Raw genomic sequence first — 24,462 nt, forward strand, 5'->3', positions numbered from 1 at the left:
AGAACCACTGCAGATAGTGGCATCCTTTGACAGAACAATTAAGCATCCATGATTAGGATTCCAAGCAAGGAACAATTAAGAATCAACAATTTACATAACATCGAGTTTACTTTATAGGATGACTTCAATATACACTCATAATATAGATCCCATGTGGATGTATTGAAAGATACTCTCTGGATTTTGCAAATTTCAAAAGTGATGGAAAGATGATGGCACTGATCAGAATCTCTCAAACTCAAATAAACATTTCAGACAGAAAATGGGACCAAAGGAAATATCTCATAAATATAGAATCTGTTCTCGATTTCGACTTTTTCATTAGCTCCAGTTTGAACACCGACTGTCTTTCTCTCTTTCATGTAAATGTTTCTCCCCTCGCACTAGTTTGTCCACTTGTACTACTAGTGGATGGAAATTCTGTTTAATGACAACATTGAATATTTTTTCATGCAGCAGCATTGACAAGCAAGGCAATTCTCATCAGCAGAATCAGATTGAATTCTTGCAGTTCCTCTTGAAGAGTTACAGTGCAGACCATAAATGTCATCCCTAGAGCACCAAAAACTGATCACCTGTTGCCCTAATTCTGAAATTCAGGGAATCATTTCCTTTCCGAACACAAGCCTTCATTGATAGCTTAATTTTGACCCTCTGACCTCTCCACAATCTAGTCATACAAGTTTCAGAATGAATTTATCATTACCATTAATTTCACTGTCCCCAATGAATTACCTTCACAACCCATTCAAGTGGGCTCAAAACAGGCTGCCCCTTCTGAGTCCTGTTCACACTGTTGAACCATCTAGAAAATCCATCGCAAATGTATCCGATCAGTTGTCTCTGTCATTTTTCAATGCACTTTACTACTCATCCTTGAAAATTCATTGCAAGTTGGCAATCTTCTTCAGCCATCTTCTGCAAAATTTCATTATCAGCATGAACTTTATGGGTAGAATCATTCTGAATATTTTCAGTGTCATCTTGTGCTTTCAGACCACATTCTTTCCGAATAGCTGTCAATAATTCAGTAGACATCTCTTCTGATTCTTCCCCTGCCTTTTTATAGGAGAATTTTTCTTCAGCTTCTGGCCAGCCCCGATATAATATGATTTTGGTTGGTTCCTGAGATACCAGTACTGCTCCTGTAGCTTCCTGAAAAAACATTAAACATGTTTTATCAGCTTTGGTTAAGGGTGTTCCATGTCTAAATGTAGAACAGTGATCTAACTAATACCATTAAAAAAAAAGTCTTTCGATTAACCTTGAGTTGGAACACAATTTCTGCAATAGGAGTTCCCCTTGACCGGCCCTTCACACCAACTATCACAAGTGCATGCTTTTCAAAATATGAACGGATTGACTTAACAAGGCCATGTACAACGTTATTCTTTCCTGAATGGAATAGCATTAATACCATGAGGGGAACGTTGTGCAGAAGTTAATTTTGACATTTCCACATTAGATGTGTCATGACTGGAGGAACACAAAAGCTTACCAACATGAAATTGAGCTGGCTTTCCCCATTTTAGAGCTTGTTTCCGTAGTACAAGCCTCTGTTTATTTGAGAGTGGTTTAGCTCTATACACATTATCAGGCATTTTGTTCTTTGTAGTATGATAATCCACAGTACCACTGTCGTCACTTATTGATTGAGCTGCATTTTTTCCTGACTGGCAATTGGAAACACTGGCTTCATTTTCACTGTTACTGTCACAGGAATCAAACTGTACAGCTTCACCTTCATCCTGTGTGGGGAAAAATTACATCTTTAGTATAACGTGTAACATTAAAAATCAAATCAAATATGTTTTGGCAGGATGTATACCCAGTAGTGAAGATAGAAGTGCATAACTTGCTTTAATTTTAAGTCACTATAATTGATTTGTCCTAATGAACTAACCAAACCTAAGTTGGTCACCTCATCTTTCTCAGGATGATATACAGAACCCAACTCTTCAGTTGAATACAAAGTAGTTTCTTCTTCATCTTTGGAAGGATTTGCAGAACTTGCTCCTTCAGTCGACTGCAGAGTAATTTCATCCTCGTCTTCAGAATTAGTAGATTCCAATTCATCAATCAACAATTCGCTGATTTCTTCATTTTCATCTTCCACTTTGTTCTAAAGGGGAAGAATACCATTAGAAAATATCAGTGATTACAGTCTACTAAAATCATTCTCTAATATTGAATCTGCATTTAAAAATTTCTAGGGCACATTTGTGGTCATATTTATATATAATAAGCTATAGCTATGTGCCTCTGCCTATGCCCATTTGATAATTACAAAGCAGACATTTCCTGTAAACCTTCATTGCAATAATCTACAATCACTACAATAACCTATCACTTGAACCATGATAAGTATATTAGTTCCCCAATAATTAAATGCATACAAATAAAAAGGACTGGGGCACTTAGTGAGAGATACATACAAGGTGATTTTTCAGCAGTTCTATATTTCTCTCCAGTCGTAAAATTTGAAGATTCAGTGACTGCAAGATTTTCACCAAAAGAAGAGAATATCAAAAAGAATATAGTTATATAGAGAAAACAATCATGAAGGTTTTATGAGAGTTTAAGCTAAAAGCAGTAAACTTGTGAGGAGAGCACCTCATGCCGCTGGATCTCAATTGAATGCTTTAATGCTTCTTTCTTAGTCAAGAGGCTCTTTGGCCGCAACACAGCAGGACGCCGGTAATTCTTACCACGATATATAATAATGGCATGACCTTTGGATACTGATTCCACTGCCACTAATATTCCTCCACTTTCATATTCCAGCAATCTTGCTGTGCGTTTAACCTGTGGAACACTCTTCTCTTTTGAAATTATTTTTACTAATTCCCGGTACTTCCAATGCAAGTGCATGTTTTCTACCACACCATCAAAGACACCTCGCCTCCCTGAAGTATCAAATGAGAGAACGCATGTAAATTAGATAGCATATACTGATGACTGACAATAAAAATAAGAAAGACCCTAAGGCTGATTTTCTCGTGATAAACAATAGACCTTACCCAGCAATAAGAATGGTTTCATTCTTAAACCAAGTTTACGTAACATGAACCTCTCTTCTTCAGTTATTGTCTCTCTGTCCGCTGGCATTTCAGCAGGCTCCCAGGGCTTTTCTATATCACCCAATTCATTTTCTACTTTACTCTTCTTTGACAAGGCCTGTCAATCCAGAATATCCAATGAGATTCTTTGTATAGACTCAAGTTAAGCTCAGTTGAACTGCATATATTTCAACAAAAGTGCGATTTTATTTCCCCAATCTAAACAGCATATCAACCTAACCCATTATGAAACACCAATTAAACTCAAGATACAAGAAAGTAAATGTGCTTAAAACGAAAAGGATGAATTTTATTTTCAACAACAGTTGAGAAATTTATTTTCCTTGCAAACTCACTACCTTGTTGCTTTAACAGAATGATATATGCATCTACCTTGCTCAAAAAATATTAAACTACACAACAGAATTGGATAGAACAAAGAGAAATAAATCAGTAAAACATATTATTTAAACTATTTGAGGATTTTGAGTGGAGATATATGCATGTAAACTTACATTGGTCAGCTTACTATGAAGCCTTCTAGCTACTGCAAGCCGCTTGGCTGTCAATGCTTCTGCTTTTATCTTCCTCTGCTCTTCACTATCAATCCATTTTTCCCATGGTTTTTTTGCTTCTGGAATTTGTGCTACTCTACTTGAATCACTAGTTGCTGTTTCACCAGCAGAAAGAACCAGTGAGGTTGCTATCAACTGTGTTTTTCCTTCCTTCTCTTCAAGTTCCTCTATCATTGCCTTTCTCTCCGCTAATACAGTAGCAACAGAAGAAGGGATAAAGTCCTTTCCTCTGTAGAAAACAATGAACTCCTCATCTCTTGAGAGCAGCGAACCTCCTGTGAGCCACTGTAAAATATCACTCATAATATGCCAGAAATTGCCATTCACCATATTGAAGATTAATTATTAATCATATATAAAGCACATATTTATTCGATATTCTAAAAAAACTTTTAAAAACAACAGATAAGCCATGTAATGATTAGTCCCTTCCTAGAAAAAATTGAACTAGAATTGGAAAGAAGTTAGTGAAACAAAGCAAGCAGGTATCAGCTAAAATTTCTTATAACATAAAGACCTATATGTAGTATTGTAATTTACATCACACTGTTTGTGATCGATATTTGTGCAGTGGATTGCCAAAGCATGCATGCAGAGCACATGTAAACTCAATACACAAGCGCCATTGAATGTGTAACTATTATCAATGTTTGCCCTCTTATTTTAATATTTAAAAAAAGTATATGGAGATATGAAGATAAGTAGCATGTGAGACATGGAGCATTTCACTAGCATTTGTATGCATAGTCATACAAAGTGTTGGGAAACAAGTGTCATTGAATGCACAAATATAATCCATTTTTGCTCTCTTATTGACTGAAAAAAAAAAAAATTGGATGGAGACAAGTAAAATGTCAGAGATGTGGAGCATTTCACTACTATTTGTATGAAGAATCATACAAAGTGTTGGGAAACATAGCTTGGGAAGAAAATATGAATTAATTTACAGCAATTTCAGAATGCTATAGAAATATGATTTATTATAGCAGTCTTCCATGGGGATGCATCCCCGAAGGTGGGGTGCACGCACTTCACACTTCCTACACACTTGGGACAGGGGGATGCCTTGGGAAACGTTTCCCCACATCCCCCTTTTGGGGAGACACAGGGAGACACGAGGAAACATTTTCATAGAGTGGGGGATGTGTTTCCTCAAAAGGGGTGCTTGTGGGCGTCCCCCCATAATTTTCCTTAAAAACAATAATTTATGAGTGGAGAAGCTTAATATTAAATCCTAAGGCCCTACTAATGCTATGTAATTAATGGTAATGTTAAATTCTTAAAGTAAAAGTGACATTCTCCTTTATCTTTCATTTTCATCCTTTTACTTACATTTTTAACATTACCATGAAATGACTCAGCGTGTTTGAGAGTAGTTCCAACTTCCGACCTCATTGGATTTCATATGGAGAAAGTAGAATTTTAGATCTCACTCAAAATCTGGTAGACTTAACAGTTTTTCAAGATTACAGGATTTTGTCATGTACAAGGGTATGGAATTAGTATTTAATCAAGAGCACCAAGCCTTGTATGTACCCTAACGCTTACACTGACTCCTTGACTCATCAGGGAGCAGCCCTCTCCAAGAGTATATAGATAGGGCTTGCAGCACAGTGTGCCCACTTCTTCCCATTAGAGGGAGGAAGGCAGAATTTCTTGGACATGTTTTGATTGACCGGGTAGAGCCTCAAGAGTTGAGCATGGACCAGTTTCAGCATAGCAGACGTATCCCTTGCACAAGTGTCCATACATTAGATTGGCAGGAGATCATGAGTTGGTATCCTTTTGATGGAGTATCAACCTTAGTTTGGGGCACAGTACAACAGGGGCACTTAGATGAGGAGGTTACTATATGTTTTAGTGAGCAGTGGGAGGTGGACCGACAGTTCACCAGTGTTTCCATAGCATTAGCCCTGCATCAGCAGAGTGGGGATGACCTTGGCCTATGCCCGAGGTTGGATTGGAGAGAGGTGATGAGCTAGTACGCAGTTGGTGGGGAAGCATTCACAGCCGAAGCTATAGCACATCAGGAGCCATGGAGCATTGATGCTCCTTCTTGGTGGCATTGGGATCCAGGTGGATCTACTAGTAGCAGGTTGAGTCAGAGATGTGCATGGGATTCGGGTACTGGAGGATCTAGTCATGTTTCGATAGCTTGGAGGCGTGACGTGGACCAGTGGTTTGTATGGGATCTAGGCATTGGATCTCAGTTGCAATGGGCCACCAGATTGGTCCACAGATTTGGATTGCTTGAAGGAAAGCAATCTTGGGGCGGAAGGACTGTAATGCCCCATTTTTATTCTTCTTCATAGTACAACCAGGGTGGATTTCCAGGGCAGGGGATGGCCAAGTCAGTGGAGCAGGTTTATGTCATCAGGGGTTCCAATGGAGTTTTGAGGAGTTTTCATGGGGTCAGATGGCATTCGCTTGGCATATTCATCTCCGCACATCTTGTTTTTGGTTCTGTGACTTTCTGATAATTCCCGTAAAACAGGGTTATTATCGGCATAACTTAATTAATTATGCTCGAGGTGGCATTCCAGGGAGATTAATTGATGGAACACCTCAATGTAATAGCTCGTTGGAACCGAAACAAGAAGATCTACAGGATGGGATGTTGAGAAGTGACTTCCAGTGGCCGAAGAGAGTATGGTGGGCGATTTACCATTTTCCTTAGTTAAAAATGACTTTAATTAGTCATTTAATTAAGGAAAAATAATTAATTAGAGGAAATGGGCCAAAAGTGACTTAAGTAAAATAAAATAAAATAAAAAGGGGTCACTTAAGATAAAGTCAATGGAGAAGCTTCTAGAATAATAATAAAATAAGATGCTTCTAGAGGCTTGGAGATATATCCATCAGATCTATAAAAAGAGGAGGAGAAGATCATTTGGGACATCTTGGATTTGTGTTTTAATCTTGTGGAGAGGTTTGAGAACCCGGTTCTCTACTTCAGCAGTGGCCCCAGGATGGAAACCCTCGGGTGTGTCAGTGAGAGTGGGTGAGCACCAATCTCTTCCCTTGGTGGATCCATTTAGGGTTCACAGATTGCAGTTTATTGATTTTCAGTTTGTTTTGGAGGTCGGTTGCGGCATTATTGTACATCTCTTTGAGGCTGGTTTATCTCAACTATATGGGTTGTATGTGCATGTATACCCTAGTTAATCTAATATAATAACGCTGAGAATTTCCCTGTTCAGTGTGATATGGGATTGCAGTGCTCTAGTTAAGTGATATGGGATTGCAGTGCTCTAGTTAAATTTTACATGGTAATCTAGTGTTTATGAATAAAAGTTTTATCTGAAGAAATTTTGGGTTAGAATTTGAAGAAATATTTTTATGTGAAGTGTTTGCTCCAAATTTATTTCATTTGGGACATTACATAGTCTCAAGAAGTTCGATTTTTCTTTGCAAATCAACAATCAGAGACAATTTTCCTCAGGGAACTTCTAGTCTTAAGAAGTTCGATTTTTCTTTGCAGATCAGCAGTGGTTGTGAGCAGATCTTCTCACTCTAGAAAGGAGTATGAATAGCAGAGCAGCAGTTGAGCAAAAAGAAAGAGGAAGTTTTCGGCAGTTCATTGAGATGGCCACTGCTAGGCTTCGTGATCAGGATGGATTGGATGGAGCTTCCAACTATGTCATCTAGAAGGCAAGGATGTCCTTCCTTCTAGATGAATATGGCCTGAAAGCCTATATTGATGCAATGGTAGCAGTTCCCTAGGATGTGGATCAACAGAAAGAGTACAAGAAGGAGATGGCACGAGAGAAACGGCCGATCCTAGATGGAGTCCGAGATCATGTTGTTTCACATATAGTTGGAAAAGACACTGCCAAGCAAATGCGGGATGCTCTAGCCACGTTGTATCGCTGTACTTTCGAGCAGCAGAGATGTATTTGGAGAAGCTGAGACTCATCCGGATGCTGAAAAGGGAAGGCATAGACCCCTACCTCACCAGGATTCAAGAGGTCCGGGACTAACTGTCAACTGTTGGGGTAGTGCCTCAACCCACAGAGCTTGTGAGATTGGCACTCAAAAGTGTCTCCGAGGACTGGCAGGTCCTTGTCAAAAGCATATTGGGCAGAGACAAGTTACCAGACTGGGACAAGATGTGGGCTGACTTGCCCGCATGAGGAATTTAGGCAAGCTCTTCTAAAGAGCTCTATCAGTGGCAGCAGTAGTGGATTGAAGCAGGTGAAGGAGGAGGAGAATGTGGCCCTCGCATCTAAGGGTCCCAATCAGGGACAAGGGGAGCAGAGGAAGAAGAAGAAGGACCTGTCGAAGGTCAAGTGCTTCAGATGTGGTGAACTTGGTCACTACAGTACCCAGTGTCCTCTCAGGAAGAAGGACAAGGAGGAGAAGCAGAACCAGTAGGCAGCTTCAGCAAATATCGATAGGTTGTCCTCTAGACTGGAGGAAGACTTTGCTATTTTTGTTGATATACCTCTAAGAGTGAGGTGGGGAGATTTGTTGTAGCCCTAGAGTGCTACAGATGAGCAGGATCCTTGAGGAGTTCACCTCATGGATCAATACCTTGCTACAGGGGCCCAGAGTTTTTAGTAGCAGGATGGATCAGTGGCAATTGATGCAGTTAGAGCCAGAGTGACAGTTGCAGGGACTAGCAGCAGTCAGATGCTGGGGAGCACAGTGCAGAGTTGACAGCAATGCAATTGGCACAGTGGAGGGCCAGCAACAGCGCAGAGTCTTCAGTAGACAGTGCAAATGTGAAAATTCCTATACTGAAGGAACCCCTATTGCAACAAATCTAAATCTACTTCACCTACTTGACTTTTAACATACATTAACCAAGTTATTCTTTTGAATACTAAAGCAAATTACTTCTGCAGCCTACACTAATTAAATTTTTATCTCATGAAACAGAAAACAGAGCAAAGAACAATATACATAGGACACACTTATTTTTGGACACAATAATCCGCGAAAAAACCCAATGCGAGAAAACTAGTGCAGCAGTTCTGAGGGTTTATTATTATGCAAGAGAAATATCTGAATACAAATCTAGGATGCTCATCCAGCAATCCTTTACAGACAAAATACTGGCGGAAAATCTGAGTGAGTTTTACTTCACTTCACCCGGCAGAATTTCAGCTAATCCGGCAACAAGACTGCCTAACCCCCGCTACTTCTGCGCTGGCCCTGAGTCAACCTTTCAAACTCTGCATCAGCCCTACGTCAGCTCTTTTGCCCTCTACGTCAGCTATCCTGGTTGTTCCGGCAATTCCCAACAGTTCTGGCTTCTGCGAGACAAGCAGCTTTCTCCTCTGCGCTGACCCTTATGGCTCTGCGTCAAAGTTGCGTGGGCCCAGATTGGCCCAGCGTCAGCTCCCCCGGCTATTGTGTTGCCTCCACAAGCTCTCTCCACCTCTCTATCAGTGTTCTCCGAAAAGTCCTTCTCTCGAATTCTCACTGCCCCTCTGCTGCATAATGATCACTTAGTTCAAATTTCTTAGCTTCCTAGCCCCAGAAATCGAACTCCAGATTAATTTGTTCTCCCCGTGTGTGTTTCCAAATGAACCCCAGGCCTCCATCTTATACTTTTCCTATTGAGTCTTCAACGGTCGAGATTAAGTCTCTTCACTTCACCCCGCAGAATTTCAGCTAATCCGGCAACAAGACTGCCTAACCCCCGCTACTTCTGCGCTGGCCCTGAGTCAACCTTTCAAACTCTGCATCAGCCCTACGTCAGCTCTTTTGCCCTCTACGTCAGCTATCCTGGTTGTTCCGGCAATTCCCGATAGTTCTGGCTTCTGCGAGACAAGCAGCTTTCTCCTCTGCGCTGACCCTTTTGGCTCTGCGTCAAAGTTGCGTGGGCCCAGATTGGCCCAGCGTCAACTCCCCCAGCTATTGTGTTGCCTCCACAAGCTCTCTCCACCTCTCTATCAGTGTTCTCCGGGAAGTCCTTCTCTCGGATTCTCACTGCCCCTCTGCTGTAGAATGATCACTTAGTTCAAATTTCTTAGCTTCCTAGCCCCAGAAATCGAACTCCAGATTAATTTGTTCTCCCCGTGTGTGTTTCCAAATGAACCCCAGGCCTCCATCTTATACTTTTCCTGTTGAGTCTTCAACGGTCGAGATTAAGTCTCTAATCGACAGCTAAGATTAAAACATGACTTGATCCGCCTTCTAGATCATTCTCACCCATATTTTGATTAATACCCATTAATATTTTAATTTCCCTAAGTGTAGACTTTGGAACTCCATCAAAAAATATTAATTATTTTAATAAAATACAATCCGAGTGGAATTTCAGCAAACGATTTCTGGGTTCTTTAGAACCCATGTGCCTTAGCCTCTCCACCAATTTTCAAGGCTATAGCACTTCCAATGCTACCAAAAAACTAACACTCCCTCTTAGCAAGGAAAGTGCTCTAGCAACAATGTCCACCTACATGTTGCTTTGTTTCTAAAGCACCTCCTTTCTGCATTGTTGCTGCCACCAGCACTGTGTTGTTGCTGCTACTATATTGTTGCCCATGACACTGCCATTGCCACTACTGCATCTGTACTACAGCTCCCTCTCAAATGCTGCATCTGCTATGTTGCTAGCACTGCCACTGCTAACACCGCATCCATACTGCAACTCAGTTGCTGAGAGAAGCAACTGAAAAACATCCAAAATTAACTGAACTTAACTATGTTCAGCATAATACAATGAATGTTGGAATCTGACTGCTACTAGTCTCTAACCCTCTGAACCTTTTTACGCTGCTGCTGACTTCTACACTGCTACCAACCTTGCTCTACATTGATCAGTGTCTGGTCCCAAGCTACTACATCTATACTCCAAACAATTCACTACATCATTTGACACTAAGTCCATCTTGCTACTGCTGAATCTTGGGTTCCTGTAGCAAGGAATTGATCCAAGAGGTGGACTCCTCAAGGATCCTGCCCACATGTAGTCCTCCCGACTATCGCTCAATATCACCCCATCTCCCTCCTAGAGATGTGTGGGCACTCATGGCAATCTCATCTTTGTCAATCTTTGTTGGAGCAGCCTTAGGATCATGTTTCTCATCCTTATCCTTTTGCCTCAAAGGACATTGGGATGCAAAGTGGCCCAACTCGCCACATCTGAAACATTTCACCTTCGAAATGTTCTTCTTTCGCTTCTGCTTCTGTTGTCCCTTTGATGCTAGAGTTGTGTTCTCCTCCTCCTCCTTGGTCTTCGTGCCACTCCCACTACTGCCATTGAGGTTGACCTTAACTAGGTCCCTCCTCAATTCCTCCTGTTGAAGGGCTACCCACATCTCCCATGAAAGTAGTCTTTCCCTGCCCAAAATACTTTGGACGAAGACTTGTCATTCATCTGAAACTCCATTCAGGGCTATCCTTACCATCGCGGTAGACTGAGTAGTGGACCCCACTGCAGCAAGCTGGTTTCTGGTGTCCTAAAGACGTTGAAGATAGGAGTTGACTCCTTCTCCCTTCTGCATCAATGTCTGTTGTAACTTCTATTCTAGGTACATCTTCCGATGTTCAGAAGAGCCTTCATACAAAGAAGACAAGGCTTCCCACATCGCTCGAGTTGTATCCTTGCGCTACAAGTGTGAGACCACATGATATAAAACTCCATCGAGAATGAGCTTCTTTGCCTTCCCCTGCTCGGCCTTGTACTTCTTTTGATTGTTGTTGGCAGGAACAGCCACAGTACTCTTGATGTAGGCTTCGAGATCATATTCCTCCAGAACAGCTACGATTTTGGTCTTCCATATAACATAGTTGGAAGCACCTTCCAACCTGTCCTAATCTCTGAGCCCATGCGATGCCATCTCACCCAACTGTCGCACTGAGTCCTCTAGACATTGCTTAGCACTACTCAGCTGCTCAGCGAGTGAGAAATTCGAACTTTCTGGATGAAAGTTCTCTAAGGAGAAAATTCCCCTTCTACGTGTCTTCGTTCTTTTCCAGTGGCTTCTGCCCCGACAGAAATTGCGCCCTTCAAGCACTACGATGAGGCTCTGTGTCACTCCCTCTTCCTCTACAAACTCACGAACTGGAAATCGTACCTCTCCGTTGTCTCACTCAGAGAGAGATTTCCTCGGATCTGCTTCCCGACAAGGACTGCGCAAACCCTTCAAGGGGATTCGAATTACTGCCAAGTGCAGCTTTCGGCCTCACTGCTCAGCACTGGATCTACTCTCCCGGTTTCAAAATCAATCCTCTGATACCATGTGAAAATTCCTACACTAAAGGAACACCTACTATAGCAAATCTAAATCTACTTCACCTACATGATTTTTAACATACATTAACCAAGTTATTCTTCTGAATACTGAAGCAAATTACTTCTGCAGCCTACACTAATTAAACGTTTGACCTCATGAAACAGAAAACAAAACAAAGAACAAGATACATAGGACACACTTATTTTTGACACGAGAGTCCCCGGAAAAAATCAATGTGGGAAAAATATCTGAATACAAATCTAGGATGCTCATTTAGAAATCCTTTACAGAGAAAACTCTGGTGGAAAATCTGAGTGAGTTTTACCTCACTTCACCTGGCAAAATTCTGGTTGATCCGACAAGACTCGCTAACCCCGGCTACTTCTGCGTTGTTCATTTGGGGTAGCATCAGATGTGCTCTAGCAACGAAAATTGGTGGAGAGGCTAAGGCACATGAGATCTCCAATACCCAGAAAGGGTTTGGGCAAATTCTAAACAGTTTGGGAGATATTAAAATAATTAATATTTTTAATGGAGTCCCTAAGTCTAAACTTAGGGAAAATAAAATATTAATGTGAATTAATATAAAACTGTGTTAGAATGGTCCAAAAGTCATGGATCAAGCCAGATCTAATCTTAGTCGTTGATTAAGGACTTAATCTCGGTCGTTGATTTGTCAACGAGAAAAGTATAAGAGGAGGCTTGAGGGTCACCTGGAGAATACACCAAGAGATCAAGATTTTGACTTTCTAGGGCTGGGTTTGCTGAGAAAGTTGAAAGAGTGATCAGAGTTGCCGCTGAGGGGCAGTGAATACAAAAGCAGAGAGGCAGAGATAGCACCGGGAGGATCAACGCAATCGCCGGAGAGAGGGACGTAGAAGTAGCCAAAGGTTCACGTAGAGCCAGCCAGGGCTCATGCAGAGGCAGCCAAGAGCTGCGCAGTGCCTCAGAGGGCCAGCATGGGTGACGCAGAGGGCCAGAGGACTGACGCAGTGCCTCCAGAGGTTGACACAGGCCAAGCCAGAGTGACGTTGGGCTAACGCTGGGCCAAAGAGAGGTTGACGCAATCCCTAGAGGCTGACGTTGGGGTTTTGTGGGGCAGATTGGAGCTGTGAAGTTGTCGAAGTGTTTATCCAGGGTTTCAGCCGGAATACCTGCTTCCGAGTAGAGAGGTGCTATTGCCGAGATTTTTCTCTGTTGGGTGAGCCAGATTTGGCACCCAGATTGTATTCTGAAACTACTTAATAAATCAAACCCTCAGATAGTTGCACTGGTTTTCCCACATTGGGTTTTTCCAGGGACATTAGTCCAAAAACAACAGTGTCACTTGTGTGCTTGTTTCTATTTCCTTCAGTTGATGATCTGTAATGTGTTGAGTATGTACTTGTATTTATTTCCAGTATTTACATGGTAAATAACTTGGTAACTAACAAAACAAGTAGGTAGGAATAAATCAGTAAAGTGCATGAAGGGTTTCTAACGTGTCAAACTTAGAAATTCCAACATGGTATCAGAGGGTGGTTGCAGATCACAGGAGAACTGAGGACATCAGCCGAGCAGAGCAACAACAACAGAAAATAGTTGTCCCGAGTGACAGAAGTTGTTCCTAGCAGAGTAGCAGCAAGGAAGGGGTGACGTAGTGCCTGCGTCATCAAGATTGAGCCAGGAAGAGGCAGCGCAGAGGCTGAGGGAGGCAAAGGCAGGCTCACGCAGAGGCCAGGAGGGCTAACACAGTTGGCTGAGGAGGTTGATTTGCCGGTACCGGGATTGCGCAAAGCCTAGGAGCTCTAACCTTCAGTTTGTTGGGGTTTAGGAGGCTGTGGTTATGTTGCAAAGTGGAGTTGGTGGGGTACTCTAGTCAGAACAGTACCTAACAGGGCAAGACCAAGGAGGAGGGAGTTGCTAACAAGGGTTTCTAGCAAAGAAATACAGACCAGTGGTGCAGCGGCACTAAGGATCAAAGTGGGGGCATCTCGACATTGGCAGAAGGGTTTCCAGGAAGAAAATTGAGGCTCAGAGGGAGTCATACCAAGAACTTCCAGGAGGGAAGTAGAGGAGTAGCGAGATGGCAGTGAACGGGGTAAGAGACTAGGACAGACTGGACGGAACCTCAAACTTCGTAGTCTGGAAGGCCAGAATCTTATATGTTCTAGACAGGAATCGTGTCAAGCACTTCACCTTAAGGACGATGGCTATCCCAGTTGACTCAGCTAATAACGACAAGTACGAGGAGGCAATGGCGAGGGCCAAAAGCATCATTCTTGACGGAGTCAAGGACCATGTAGTACCACATATTGCCGAAAAGGAAACGGCAAATGAGATGTTGAAGGCCCTAAAGAAATTGTACCAACATACTTTTGTGCAGTGAAGGATGTTACTAGAAAATCAACTGTGATCATACCAGATGTAGAAGGGAGAACAGATCGACCCATTCCTTGGTCGATTGAAGGAGATCCGGATCAGCTGACTTCCATAGGGGCAATGTTGGATCCAGAATTGATGGCGACAACAGCCTTGAACGGAGTCTCATAAGACTGGGAGGTGTTTGTCTAGAGCATACTGGGCAAGGCGGCCCTTCCAAATTGGGAAGAAATATGCACTGCTCTTCGCCAAGAAGAGATCAAAAGGCTGAGCAAGGCGAGAAGTAGCGCAAGGGGATCAGAATCAAGGAGGAGGAGGAGGATGTTGCCCTCGCATCTGAAGGAAAGCAGGAGAAATGAAAGAAGAAGGACCTCTCCAAGGACAAATGCTTCCACTGTGGGGAGTTGGGTCATTATGCAACCCAGTGTCCAAGGAAGAAGAGTAAGGGAGAGGCCTCTAAGACCAAGGCAACGCCAACAAGGGCAGAGAAGGAAGTTGAGACAGACGATGATTGTGCCATGAGTGCACACACACCACTTGAGCGGAAGTGGGCAGACATCGAGCTGTAGTCAGGCAGACTATAGGTAATGAGGGGTAGGATCCTCGAAGTACCCAGCCTCTTGGATTAGACCTTACTATGGGAGCCCTGAAGAGGAGTGGCAATACTGGCGATGTCAATAGAGACGGATGTGGATGGAGCGACAGAGGGAGTTGCAATGCAGGATTCCCAGGACAGCGCGAGGCTAGCACGCTGTAACAGTGCGAGAGGCACGAGAGTGTTGCACCAGTGCATGAGGGCACAGAGAGGTGTGCAACGGTGCGAGATGCATGGAGTTGTTGCAGTAGCGCAGACGTCAGAGAGGGAGCACTTGTCAGTGACAGAAGGAGCTTCAGCATCAGGAGTGTTTCTAGCCTGACGAAGATGTCAGAGTTGGGAGATCAGTTACTTACTTCTCAGTAACTGAGTTGCAATGCAGCAGTTAGCAGCAGTAGTGCTATGGGCAGCACGATGTAGCATGATGAGAGGGGTTACAGTGCGGATGCAGCAATGGCAGTGGCAGGGCCATGGGCAGCAGCACGGATGCAGAGGGAGTTGCAGTACAGTTGCAGCAGTGGCAGTGGCAAGGCCATGGGTAGCAGTACAGGATGCAGTAGTGCAGATGATGGGTAGCAGGCCTAGCATCAGCACAGAGACCGATGCCGGATGATCAAGGTGACACTCAGTGAGGAGTATTGCTAGAGCACAGTCCTCGCTAAGAGGGAGTGTTGATTTGGGGTAGCATAGGATGTGCTCTAGCCACGAAATTTGGTGGAAAGGCTAAGGCACATGAGATCTCCAATACCCAGAAAGGGTTTGGGCAGATTCTAAACAGTTTGGGAGATATTAAAATAATTAATATTTTTAATGGAGTCCCTAAGTCTAAACTTAGGGAAATTAAAATATTAATGTACATTAATATAAAAATGTGTTAGAATGGTCCAAAAGTCATGGATCAAGCCATATCTAATCTTAGCCATTGATTAGGGACTTAATCTCGGTCGTTGATCTGTCAACGAGAAAAGTATAAGAGGAGGCTCGAGGGTCACTTGGAGAACACACCAAGAGATCAAGATTTCGACTTTCTGGGGCTGGGTTTGCTGAGAAAGTTGAGAGAGTGATTAGAGTTGCCGCTGAGGGGCAGTGAATATAGAAGCAGAGAGGCAAAGATAGCACCGGGAGGATCAGCGCAGTAGTCGGAGAGAGGGACGCAGAAGCAGCCAAGGGTTCATGTAGAGCTAGCCAGGGCTCACGCAGAGGCAGCCAAGAGCTGTGCAGTGCCTCAGAGGGCCAGCGTGGGTGACGCAGAGGGCCAGAGGACTGACACAGTTCCTCCAGAGGCTAACGCAGGCCAAGCCAGAGTGACATTGGGCTAACGTTGGGCCAGAGAGAGGCTGACGCAGTGCCTCAGAGAGCCAGCGTGGGTGATGCAAAGGGCCAGAGCACTGACACAGTTCCTCCAGAGGCTAACGCAAGCCAAGCAGAGTGACGTTGGGCCAGAGAGAGGCTGACGCTAGGGATTTGTGGGGCAAATTGGAGCTGTGACGCTGTCGAAATGTTTATCCGAGGTTTCAGCCGAAATATCTGCTTCCGAGTAGAGAGGTGCTACTACCGAGATTTTTCTTTGTTGAGTGCACTGAATTTGGCACCCAGATTGTATTCTAAAACTGCTTAATAAATCAAACCCTCAAATAGTGTTGGAATTTCTACATCTAACCCGTTAGAAACCCTTCATGTACTTTCTGATTTATTCCTACCTACTTGTTTTGTTAATTAACAAGTTATTTACCATGTAAATACTGGAAATAAATACAAGTACATGCTCAACACATTACAGATCATCAACCGAAGGAAACAAAACAAGCACACAAGTAACACCGTTGTTTTTGGACCAATGCCCCCGGAAAAACCCAATGTGGGAAAACTGGTGCAGCTACCTGAGGGTTTTATTATTATGCAATTTCTGAATACAATCTGTGTGCCAAAACCAGCACACCCAACAGAGAATAATCTCGATAACCCCGGATACACACTCTGGTAGCTCCAGCTCCAATCTGCCCCACGAAAAACCCCAGCGTTAGCCTCTAGGGACTGCGTCAGCCTCTTCTGCCCTCTGCGTCAGCTTTCTCGGCAATTCCAACAGTTCCCAGCAGTTCCGGCTTCTACCCTCTGCATCAGCTTTCCCGACTGTTCTGGCAGTTCCGGCTATTCCCGGCAATTCCGACTTTTGCCCTTTGCGTCAACTTTCTCGGCTGTTCTGGCAATTCCTGACAGTTCTGGTTGTTCCCGGCAGTTCCGGCTGTTCTGGCAATTCCCGACAGTTCTAGCTGTTCCCGGCAGTTCCGGCTGTTCCCAGCAATTTCGGCTTCTGCCCTCTACCTCAACTTCCCCAGTTGCTGCGCTGATCCTCCCGGCACTATCTCTACCTCTCTGCTTCTGTATTCACTGCCCTCAGCTGCAACTCTGATCACTCTCTCAACTTCCTCAACAAACCCTGCCCCAGAAAGTTGAAACCATGATCAACTCGGTGTGTTCTCCAAGTGACCCTCAAGCCTCCTCTTATACTTTTCTCGTTGACAGATCAACAGCTGAGATTAAGTCCCTAATCAACGACTAAGATTAGATCTGGCTTGATCCATGACTTTTGGACCATTCTAACACAGTTTTATATTAATTCACATTAATATTTTAATTTCCCTAAGTTTAGACTTAGGAACTCCATTAAAAATATTAATTATTTTAATATCTCTCAAACTGTTTAGAATCTGCCCAAACCCTTTCTGTGTATTGGAGATCTCATGTTCCTTAGCCTCTCCACCAAATTTCATGGCTAGAGCACATCTGATGCTACCCCAAATCAACAGATAACTGCACCGGTTTTCCCGCATTGGGTTTTTCCAAGAACATTAGTCCAAAAACAACGGTGTCACTTGTGTGCTTGTTTCTATTTCCTTCAGTTGATGATCTGTGATGTGTTGAGCATGTACTTGTATTTATTTCCAGTATTTACATGGTAAATAACTTGTTAATTACCAAAACAAGTAGGTAGGAATAAAGCAGTAAAGTGCATTAAGGGTTTCTAACGTGTCAGACTTAGAAATTCCAACATGTGTTGGCCTTGTGTAGGCCCTGCATCGGCTCTTCTACCCTCTACGTCAGCTATCCCCACTGTTCCAACAATTCCCGGCAGTTCCGGCTTCTGCGAGATAGGCAGCTTTCTCCTCTGTGCTAGCCCTTCTGGCTCTGCGTCAAGGCTGCGTGGGCCCAGACTGTCCCAGCGTCAGCTCTCCCGGCTACTGCGTTGCCTCCACAAGCTCTCTCCGCCTCTCTGTCAATATTCTCCAGAAAGTCCTTCTCCTGGATTCTCACTGCCTCTCTGTTGCAAAATGATCACTTAGTTCAAATTTCTCAGCTTCCTAGCCCTAGATATCAAACTCCAGATCAATTCGTTCTCCGCGTGTGTTTCCAAATGAACCCCAAGCCTCCATCTTATACTTTTCCTGTTGAGTCTTCAACAGTCGAGAAAAAGTCTCTAATCGATAGCTAAGATTAAAAAATGACTTGATTTGCCTTCTAGATCATTCTCACCCATATTTTGATTAATACCCATTAATATTTTAATTTCCCTAAGTTTAGACTTAGGAACTCCATTAAAAATATTAATTATTTTAATAAAATACAATCCAGGTGAAATTTCACCAAACGGTTTCTAGATTCTTTAGAACTCATGTGTCCTTGCCTCTCCACCAATTTTCAAGGCTAGAGCACTTTTGATGCTACCAAAAAATAACAGCAGAGGCTGGTAGCAGTCAGATACTCCGGTGACAGACGCATTACACTGATCACAGTTGATTCAATATTTTGGATGCTTTTCAATTGCAGATGCTGCAGTTAAAGCAACAATAGATGAAAGGGAGTTGTAGTGTAGATGCAGTGTTGGCAGCAGTTCAGCAAGGCCAACAGCAGCACAGATGCAACATATATCAAAGTTGCGCAGTGGTTGGTGGGAAGTATGGCCAGACATCAGCAGCATGACAAGAGATGATGCAAAAACAGGGGGTGCAGTAGCACTATAACACATTCCTCACTAAGAGAGAGTGTTAGTTTTTGTAGCATCGGATGTGTTCTAGCCTTGAAATTTTGTGGAGAGGCTAGAATACATGAGATCTCCAAAACCCAGAAATCGTTTCTGGAAATTCTGCCTAGAAATGACTTAATTAGATTATTAACCAATTTTTAAATATTTCCTAAGTCTAAACTTAGGGAATATGGTTAATTAATCAGTATTAATTAAGTCAAGACAAGAATCATCTAGAAACTCACATGGATCGATCCAAAAATGATCCTAGCCATCGATTATGTTTTAATCTTGGTCATTGGTGCTCCAACAGAGGATTATAAGAGGAGGTCGATGTGGTGATGGAGAATACACTTGAGAGGTTCGATTTCTGAGCAGATCAATTTCCAAAGTAGCAGCAGTCAGTTGTCGAAGAGAGAGCGAGAAATCGAAGCAATGTGAGAGGGGCACAGATGGTGAGGCTAGAGGAGGCTTTCCAGATCCAGCGAGTGCATTTGCAGAGAGGCAGAAGAGCCACAGAGATGCTGGCGTTGGGGCAGCGCAGCAGGGTCTAGAGGCAAAGTCGAATTGCTGAGAGGGATTGATGTTTTTAGTTCCAAAGGCTAGGAAGGAGTCCCAGAGTGCCAGAGAAGCATCTTTCCAGTCAGCAAAAGGCAGAACTTCATTAGAGACCAGTCTGAGGCTAGACGTCTAGCAGGCTGCGCAGAGCAGTGTAGAGGCTGACGCAAAGGGTCAGAGGGCTGAATTTCTGAAGGCAAGTCGTGTTGGGAGTTTGCCTATGGGGTGAGGAAAATTCCTCACTAGATTTTTGCTAGTATTTTTCTCTGTAGGATTGCCAAATTTCGGCATCCAGTTGTACTCGGAATTTCTCACTGCTGCATAATAATAAAACCCTCATTTGCTGCACTGGTTTTCCCAAGTTGGGTTTTTCCGAGGACATTTGTCCAAAAATAACTGTGTTATTTTTATGTGTGTGTGCTAGCATTTCTTCTAGCGTTTATTCTTCCACAGTTTTATTTGTGAAGGTGGCAGTGTGATTTATTCAGTAGTTGTCGTAGCAAATAGCAAATAAATTGTTAAATAAAATTAACAATTAGGAGAATAATTTCCAGTTGTTGCAATAGGATTCTAGTTTGGAATTTTCACACGTACTAGTCACTATACTCGTACTAGTGTTGTGAGCCTGAGATCCTTGTTCATCCCTTAAAGCTTTTGCTAGCTAACTCTGATCAACTGTTAGTAACTCGCAAGATCTTTTAAAGGCTTTCTCCTCCTGGAACTTTACATCCTGTCACATGATGATCTTCCTGCTACTTGGAATGTAGATCTTGTATGCCTTGGAGGTTTCGCTGTAACAAACAAAACACCCCTTCTCTGCAGTTGAATCTAGCTTGGTGTGCTTCTCATTTGGAACATGACAATATGTGATCCTGCCAAAAATCCTGAAATGACTAACTTTTGGCTTCTTCCCTGTAAATGCCTCCTCAGGGGTCATCTGTCCCAACACCTTGTGCGGGACCTTATTATGAATGTAAACTATTGTGATACATGCCTCTACCCAAAGATACTTAGGCATATCTTGATCGCATAGCATGGCCCTCACTACTCCAACTATTGTTTTGTTCTTTCTACAACCCCATTCTACTGCGGGTTGTACAGAGCTATCCACTCTCTCTTGATCCCTTCCTTTGCGCAGAAATCCTTGAAGGCTTTCTCAATGTACTCGCCTCCATTATCTGTCTGAAGAACCTTTATCTTCCTGCCTATTGAGTTCTCCACAAGAGCCTTAAACTCTTGGAAGCAACTAAAGACTTCATCCCTTGTCTTCAAGAAGTAAATCCAAGTCTTCTTGGAGAAGTCATCAATAAAGGTCACAAAATACTCATAACCCCTAAGAGACTTAGTGGACATTGGACCACAAATATCAGAATGTATTAAGTCTAGAACACCCTTGGCTCTACTGTCACTCCTTGGAAATGCTGCCTTTGCGAACTTCCAAAGTACGCACCCTTTACACACATCTTCATGTTCCATACCCACTTCTAGAACACCTGTCACAATGTCTCTAAACAACTTAAGTGCTCCATGTTGGATATAACCCATCCTCCTATGCCATAGCTCTCCAATATCTCTGCTACTGCTGCTACTAACTAGTAACTTTGCAAAGTCCAACTGCAACCAGTACAACTTGTTGCTTCTTACCCCAGTCTCCTTTACTAACTTCCAATCCTATTGTTTGATACACACCTTCTATCCTTGGAAGCATACATCATACCCCTTATCTTGAAGAGCAGAAATTGAAATCACGTTCATTCCTAAACCTAGCACATGCAAAACATTTGTAGCATTACTTTTGCCTGACTCCCTCCGAAATGTAATTGTCGCTCTCCCAACTAGAGTACACTTGGACTTATTTCCCATCTGAATCTGAAAGCCTATCTCCTTTGCTTTGTAGTTGGATAAATACTCTCTAACTCTTATCATGTGACATGACGCCCACTATCAATATCCCAGACTCCTGTGGTGGTTGAGCTAGATAAGCAAGCTATGAGAAAGAACTCGTCTTCTAATCTTGAAGACAGTTCATCAATATCCGTTTAAGTTGTTGTTTGTTGCTTCTTCTTCCTATCACCCTTCTTCTTGTTCGAACATTCACTGACATAGTGTCCATGTTGACCACATCCAAAACGATTGATTTTACTCAAGTCCTCATTTTTTTTCTCTCCCTCAGAGTTAGGTCCTTTACTTGAGCCCTTCTTAGCTTTGTCCTTTCCTACAAGAGCAACATTTTCGTCATCCTTGCGCTTCTGGATTTTACTGCTGCCACTGTTGAAAAATCTGGGGCACGCATATTAAGGTGATTCTTCATTTAACATGATAACAATTTTGGAAGTGTTAATGCAATTTTATCTTAGCTTGATTGTTTACTTCATGTGAAAATTCTATCACTGCAGCAACTGATTTACTTTTCCTACTTATTTCACCATAAGTTATTCATGAAATTACTTCAATAAACATTAAAATAAACACTGCTGCAGATATCACACCATAATACAGAAACAAACATATGCACAAGAATCAACACATTGACACAGTTATTTTGGACTAATGTCCCCGGAAAAACCCAATGTGGGAAAACCGGTGCAGCAAGGGAGGATTTTATTATTCAGCAATTTTCTAGTACAACAAGGTGCCAAACTGGCTTACCCACAGATAGACAAATTTTCCAGCACTTCTTTTGAACCCAGTGTCAGCCCTATTGACCTCTGCGTGACCTGAAACCCTCTACGTCGGCTTGTTGAGACTCTGCGCAGCCTCTCTAACCCTCTTGCGTCACTCCTGCAGCCTCTGTGTGGATGACGCAGGCTCTATGCAGTCTCTGCTACCTCTGCTCAGTCTCTATTGCCTCTGCGTGGCTTCTTCTGGCCCTGCGTCTGCCTTTTCTACCTCTGTGCTGATCTCCCATCTCTCTATTCCGTACTTGTTGCCTCCTGACTGCTCTCCAAACCACTGATTCAATTTCTCAGCTAACCCCGCTCCAGAAATTGAACTAACTAGTCTCCCTCAATGTGTTCTCCAAGTGACCCTCAAGCCTCCTCTTATACTTTTCTCGTTGACAAATCAACGACCGAGATTAAGTCCCTAATCAACAGCTAAGATTAGATCTGGCTTGATCCGTGACTTTTGAATCATTCTAACACAACTTTATATTAATATACATTAATATTTTATTTTCCCTTAGTTTAGACTTAGGGACTCCATTAAAAATATTAATTATTTTAATATCTCTCAAACTGTTTAGAATCTGCCCAAACCCTTTCTGGGTATTGGAGATCTCATGTGCTTTAGCCTCTCCACCAATTTTCGTGTCTAGAGCACATACGATGCTACCCCAAATCAACACTCCCTCTTAGCGGGGATTGTGCTCTAGTAATACTCCTCACTGAATATCACCCTGATCATCCAGCATCGGTCCCTGTGCTGATGCTAAGCCTCCTTGCCCAACATCCTTTGCACTGGTGCATCTTGTACTGCTGCCCATGACTCTGCTACTACCACTGTTGCATCTGTACGACAACTCCCTCTGCATCTGTGTTGCTATTGGTCCTTTCTCCCAACACTGCATCCGCATTGCAACTCCCTCTGCATCTATGTTGCTGCTGGTCCTTTCTCCCAACACTGCATCTGCACTGCAACTCCCTCTTCATTCGTGTTGCTAACACACTCATTTCTACTTCTGAAAGGGGTTCTTTACCATCCCCATCTTTTCCCTGAAGTAGTCAAATTTTGACTTTCCAAGGGCCTTGGTGAGATATCTGCCACCTGTTCTCCTGTAGGAGTGTAGCTCAACTATACAGCTCCTCGTTGGATACAGCCTCTGACAAAGTGACACCAGATATCAATATGCTTCAACCTATCATGAAACACTGGATTCTTAGAGAGTTTGACGCAACTCTGATTATCACACATGATCCTGGTCGCCTCCATATTTCTTCTGAATAGGTTCACCAGCAGTTTTCTAAGCCATATGGCCTCACATGAAGTTGTGCTTGCTGCCATATATTCTGCCTCAGATGAGCTCAGAGCCATGGACCTCTGTTTCCTACTGCACCAGGAGGTCATTCCTGATCCAATGTTGAAACAATACCCAGATGTACTTTTTTGATCCACTGAACTTCCTGCATAATATGCATCAGTAAATCCACTCAACCTGATATCCTTCCCCTTGGTGTATAAGAGCCCATAATCAATTGTTCCCTGTAAATACCTGAGAACATGTTTGGTTGCTGCCTAGTGTGCCCTCTTTGGTTCCACCATGAACTGACTGAGGGTGTTGACAGCGTAGCAAATATCTGGCCTGGTATTGACCAGATACATCAAGGACCCTATGAGCTACCGATACGGGGTGGGATCGACATCCTTGTCTTCTGATGCATCAATCTTCTTCTAGTTGGTGATCATTGGCATAGCCATAGGTCTACAGTCTCCTATCCCGAACCTTTTTAGGATTTCTGTAGCATACCTCCCTTGCCCAAGGAAGATTTCTCCTTTCTGCTGCCAAACTTCCAACCCTAGTGCATTTGTCCCAGATCCTTCATATTGAACTCTGTGGCTAGATTCTTCTTGCAATCCTCAATGAGTTTGGATGATCCTATCAGAAAAAGATCATCCACATATAATACTAAGATAAGCGACTCGTTCTCTACGACCAGATAGTAGAGATTCGGATCCGCGTCACTCTTGACAAACCCCATCTTCTGCAAGTAGCCATCTATTCGACCATACCACGCTCTCAGTGCCTGCTTCAGCCCATACAAGGCTTTCTTCAGTCTGCATACATGAGACTTCTTCTCATGAGTTTCAAAGCCCTCTGGTTGTTCAATGTATACCTCTTCTTCTATTACCCCGTTCAGAAATGTCGTCTTGACATCCATCTGATGGATCTCCCATCCCATCTGGGTTGCAAGAGATATCATGGTCCTAATAGATGTATACCTGGCTACCGGGGCGAAGGTTTCCTCATAGTCAATCCCTTCCTTTTGAGCATACCCCTTAGCCACAAACCTGGCCTTGTATTTCTCAACACTATCATCCGCAACATATTTGATCTTGTAGATCCATCTTGAACCTACCACAGATCTGTCTTGAGGCCTTGACACCA

General features: G+C 43.1%; 1 protein-coding gene across 2 annotated transcripts in view; it reads right to left on the reverse strand.

Moving 5' to 3' along the window:
• Positions 1-720: 720 nt before the first annotated feature.
• The window catches only part of LOC149167677 (CRM-domain containing factor CFM2, chloroplastic-like), a 184,184-nt gene continuing 160,442 nt past the window's right edge, over positions 721-24,462 (reverse strand). Inside the window, exons 4-11 of one of the 2 annotated variants that reach the window (XM_089433085.1) lie at positions 3,575-3,919; positions 3,021-3,177; positions 2,614-2,906; positions 2,436-2,495; positions 1,922-2,122; positions 1,499-1,748; positions 1,265-1,323; positions 721-1,155 (exon numbers count right to left, since the gene is read on the reverse strand). In XM_089433085.1, coding sequence (XP_089289211.1) covers positions 871-1,155; positions 1,265-1,323; positions 1,499-1,748; positions 1,922-2,122; positions 2,436-2,495; positions 2,614-2,906; positions 3,021-3,177; positions 3,575-3,919 — 1,650 coding nt within the window. In that variant the 3' untranslated portion in view covers positions 721-870. Of the gene's footprint in view, positions 1,156-1,264; positions 1,396-1,498; positions 1,749-1,921; positions 2,123-2,435; positions 2,496-2,613; positions 2,907-3,020; positions 3,178-3,574; positions 3,920-24,462 lie in introns of both variants that reach the window. The other variant, XM_089433084.1, reaches the window with a different exon arrangement.

This window comes from Pinus tabuliformis, chromosome 5_1 (genome assembly GCF_031772625.1).
Source record: "Pinus tabuliformis cultivar Carrire ecotype Pingquan chromosome 5_1, CPIR1, whole genome shotgun sequence".
NCBI lineage: Eukaryota > Viridiplantae > Streptophyta > Pinopsida > Pinales > Pinaceae > Pinus > Pinus tabuliformis.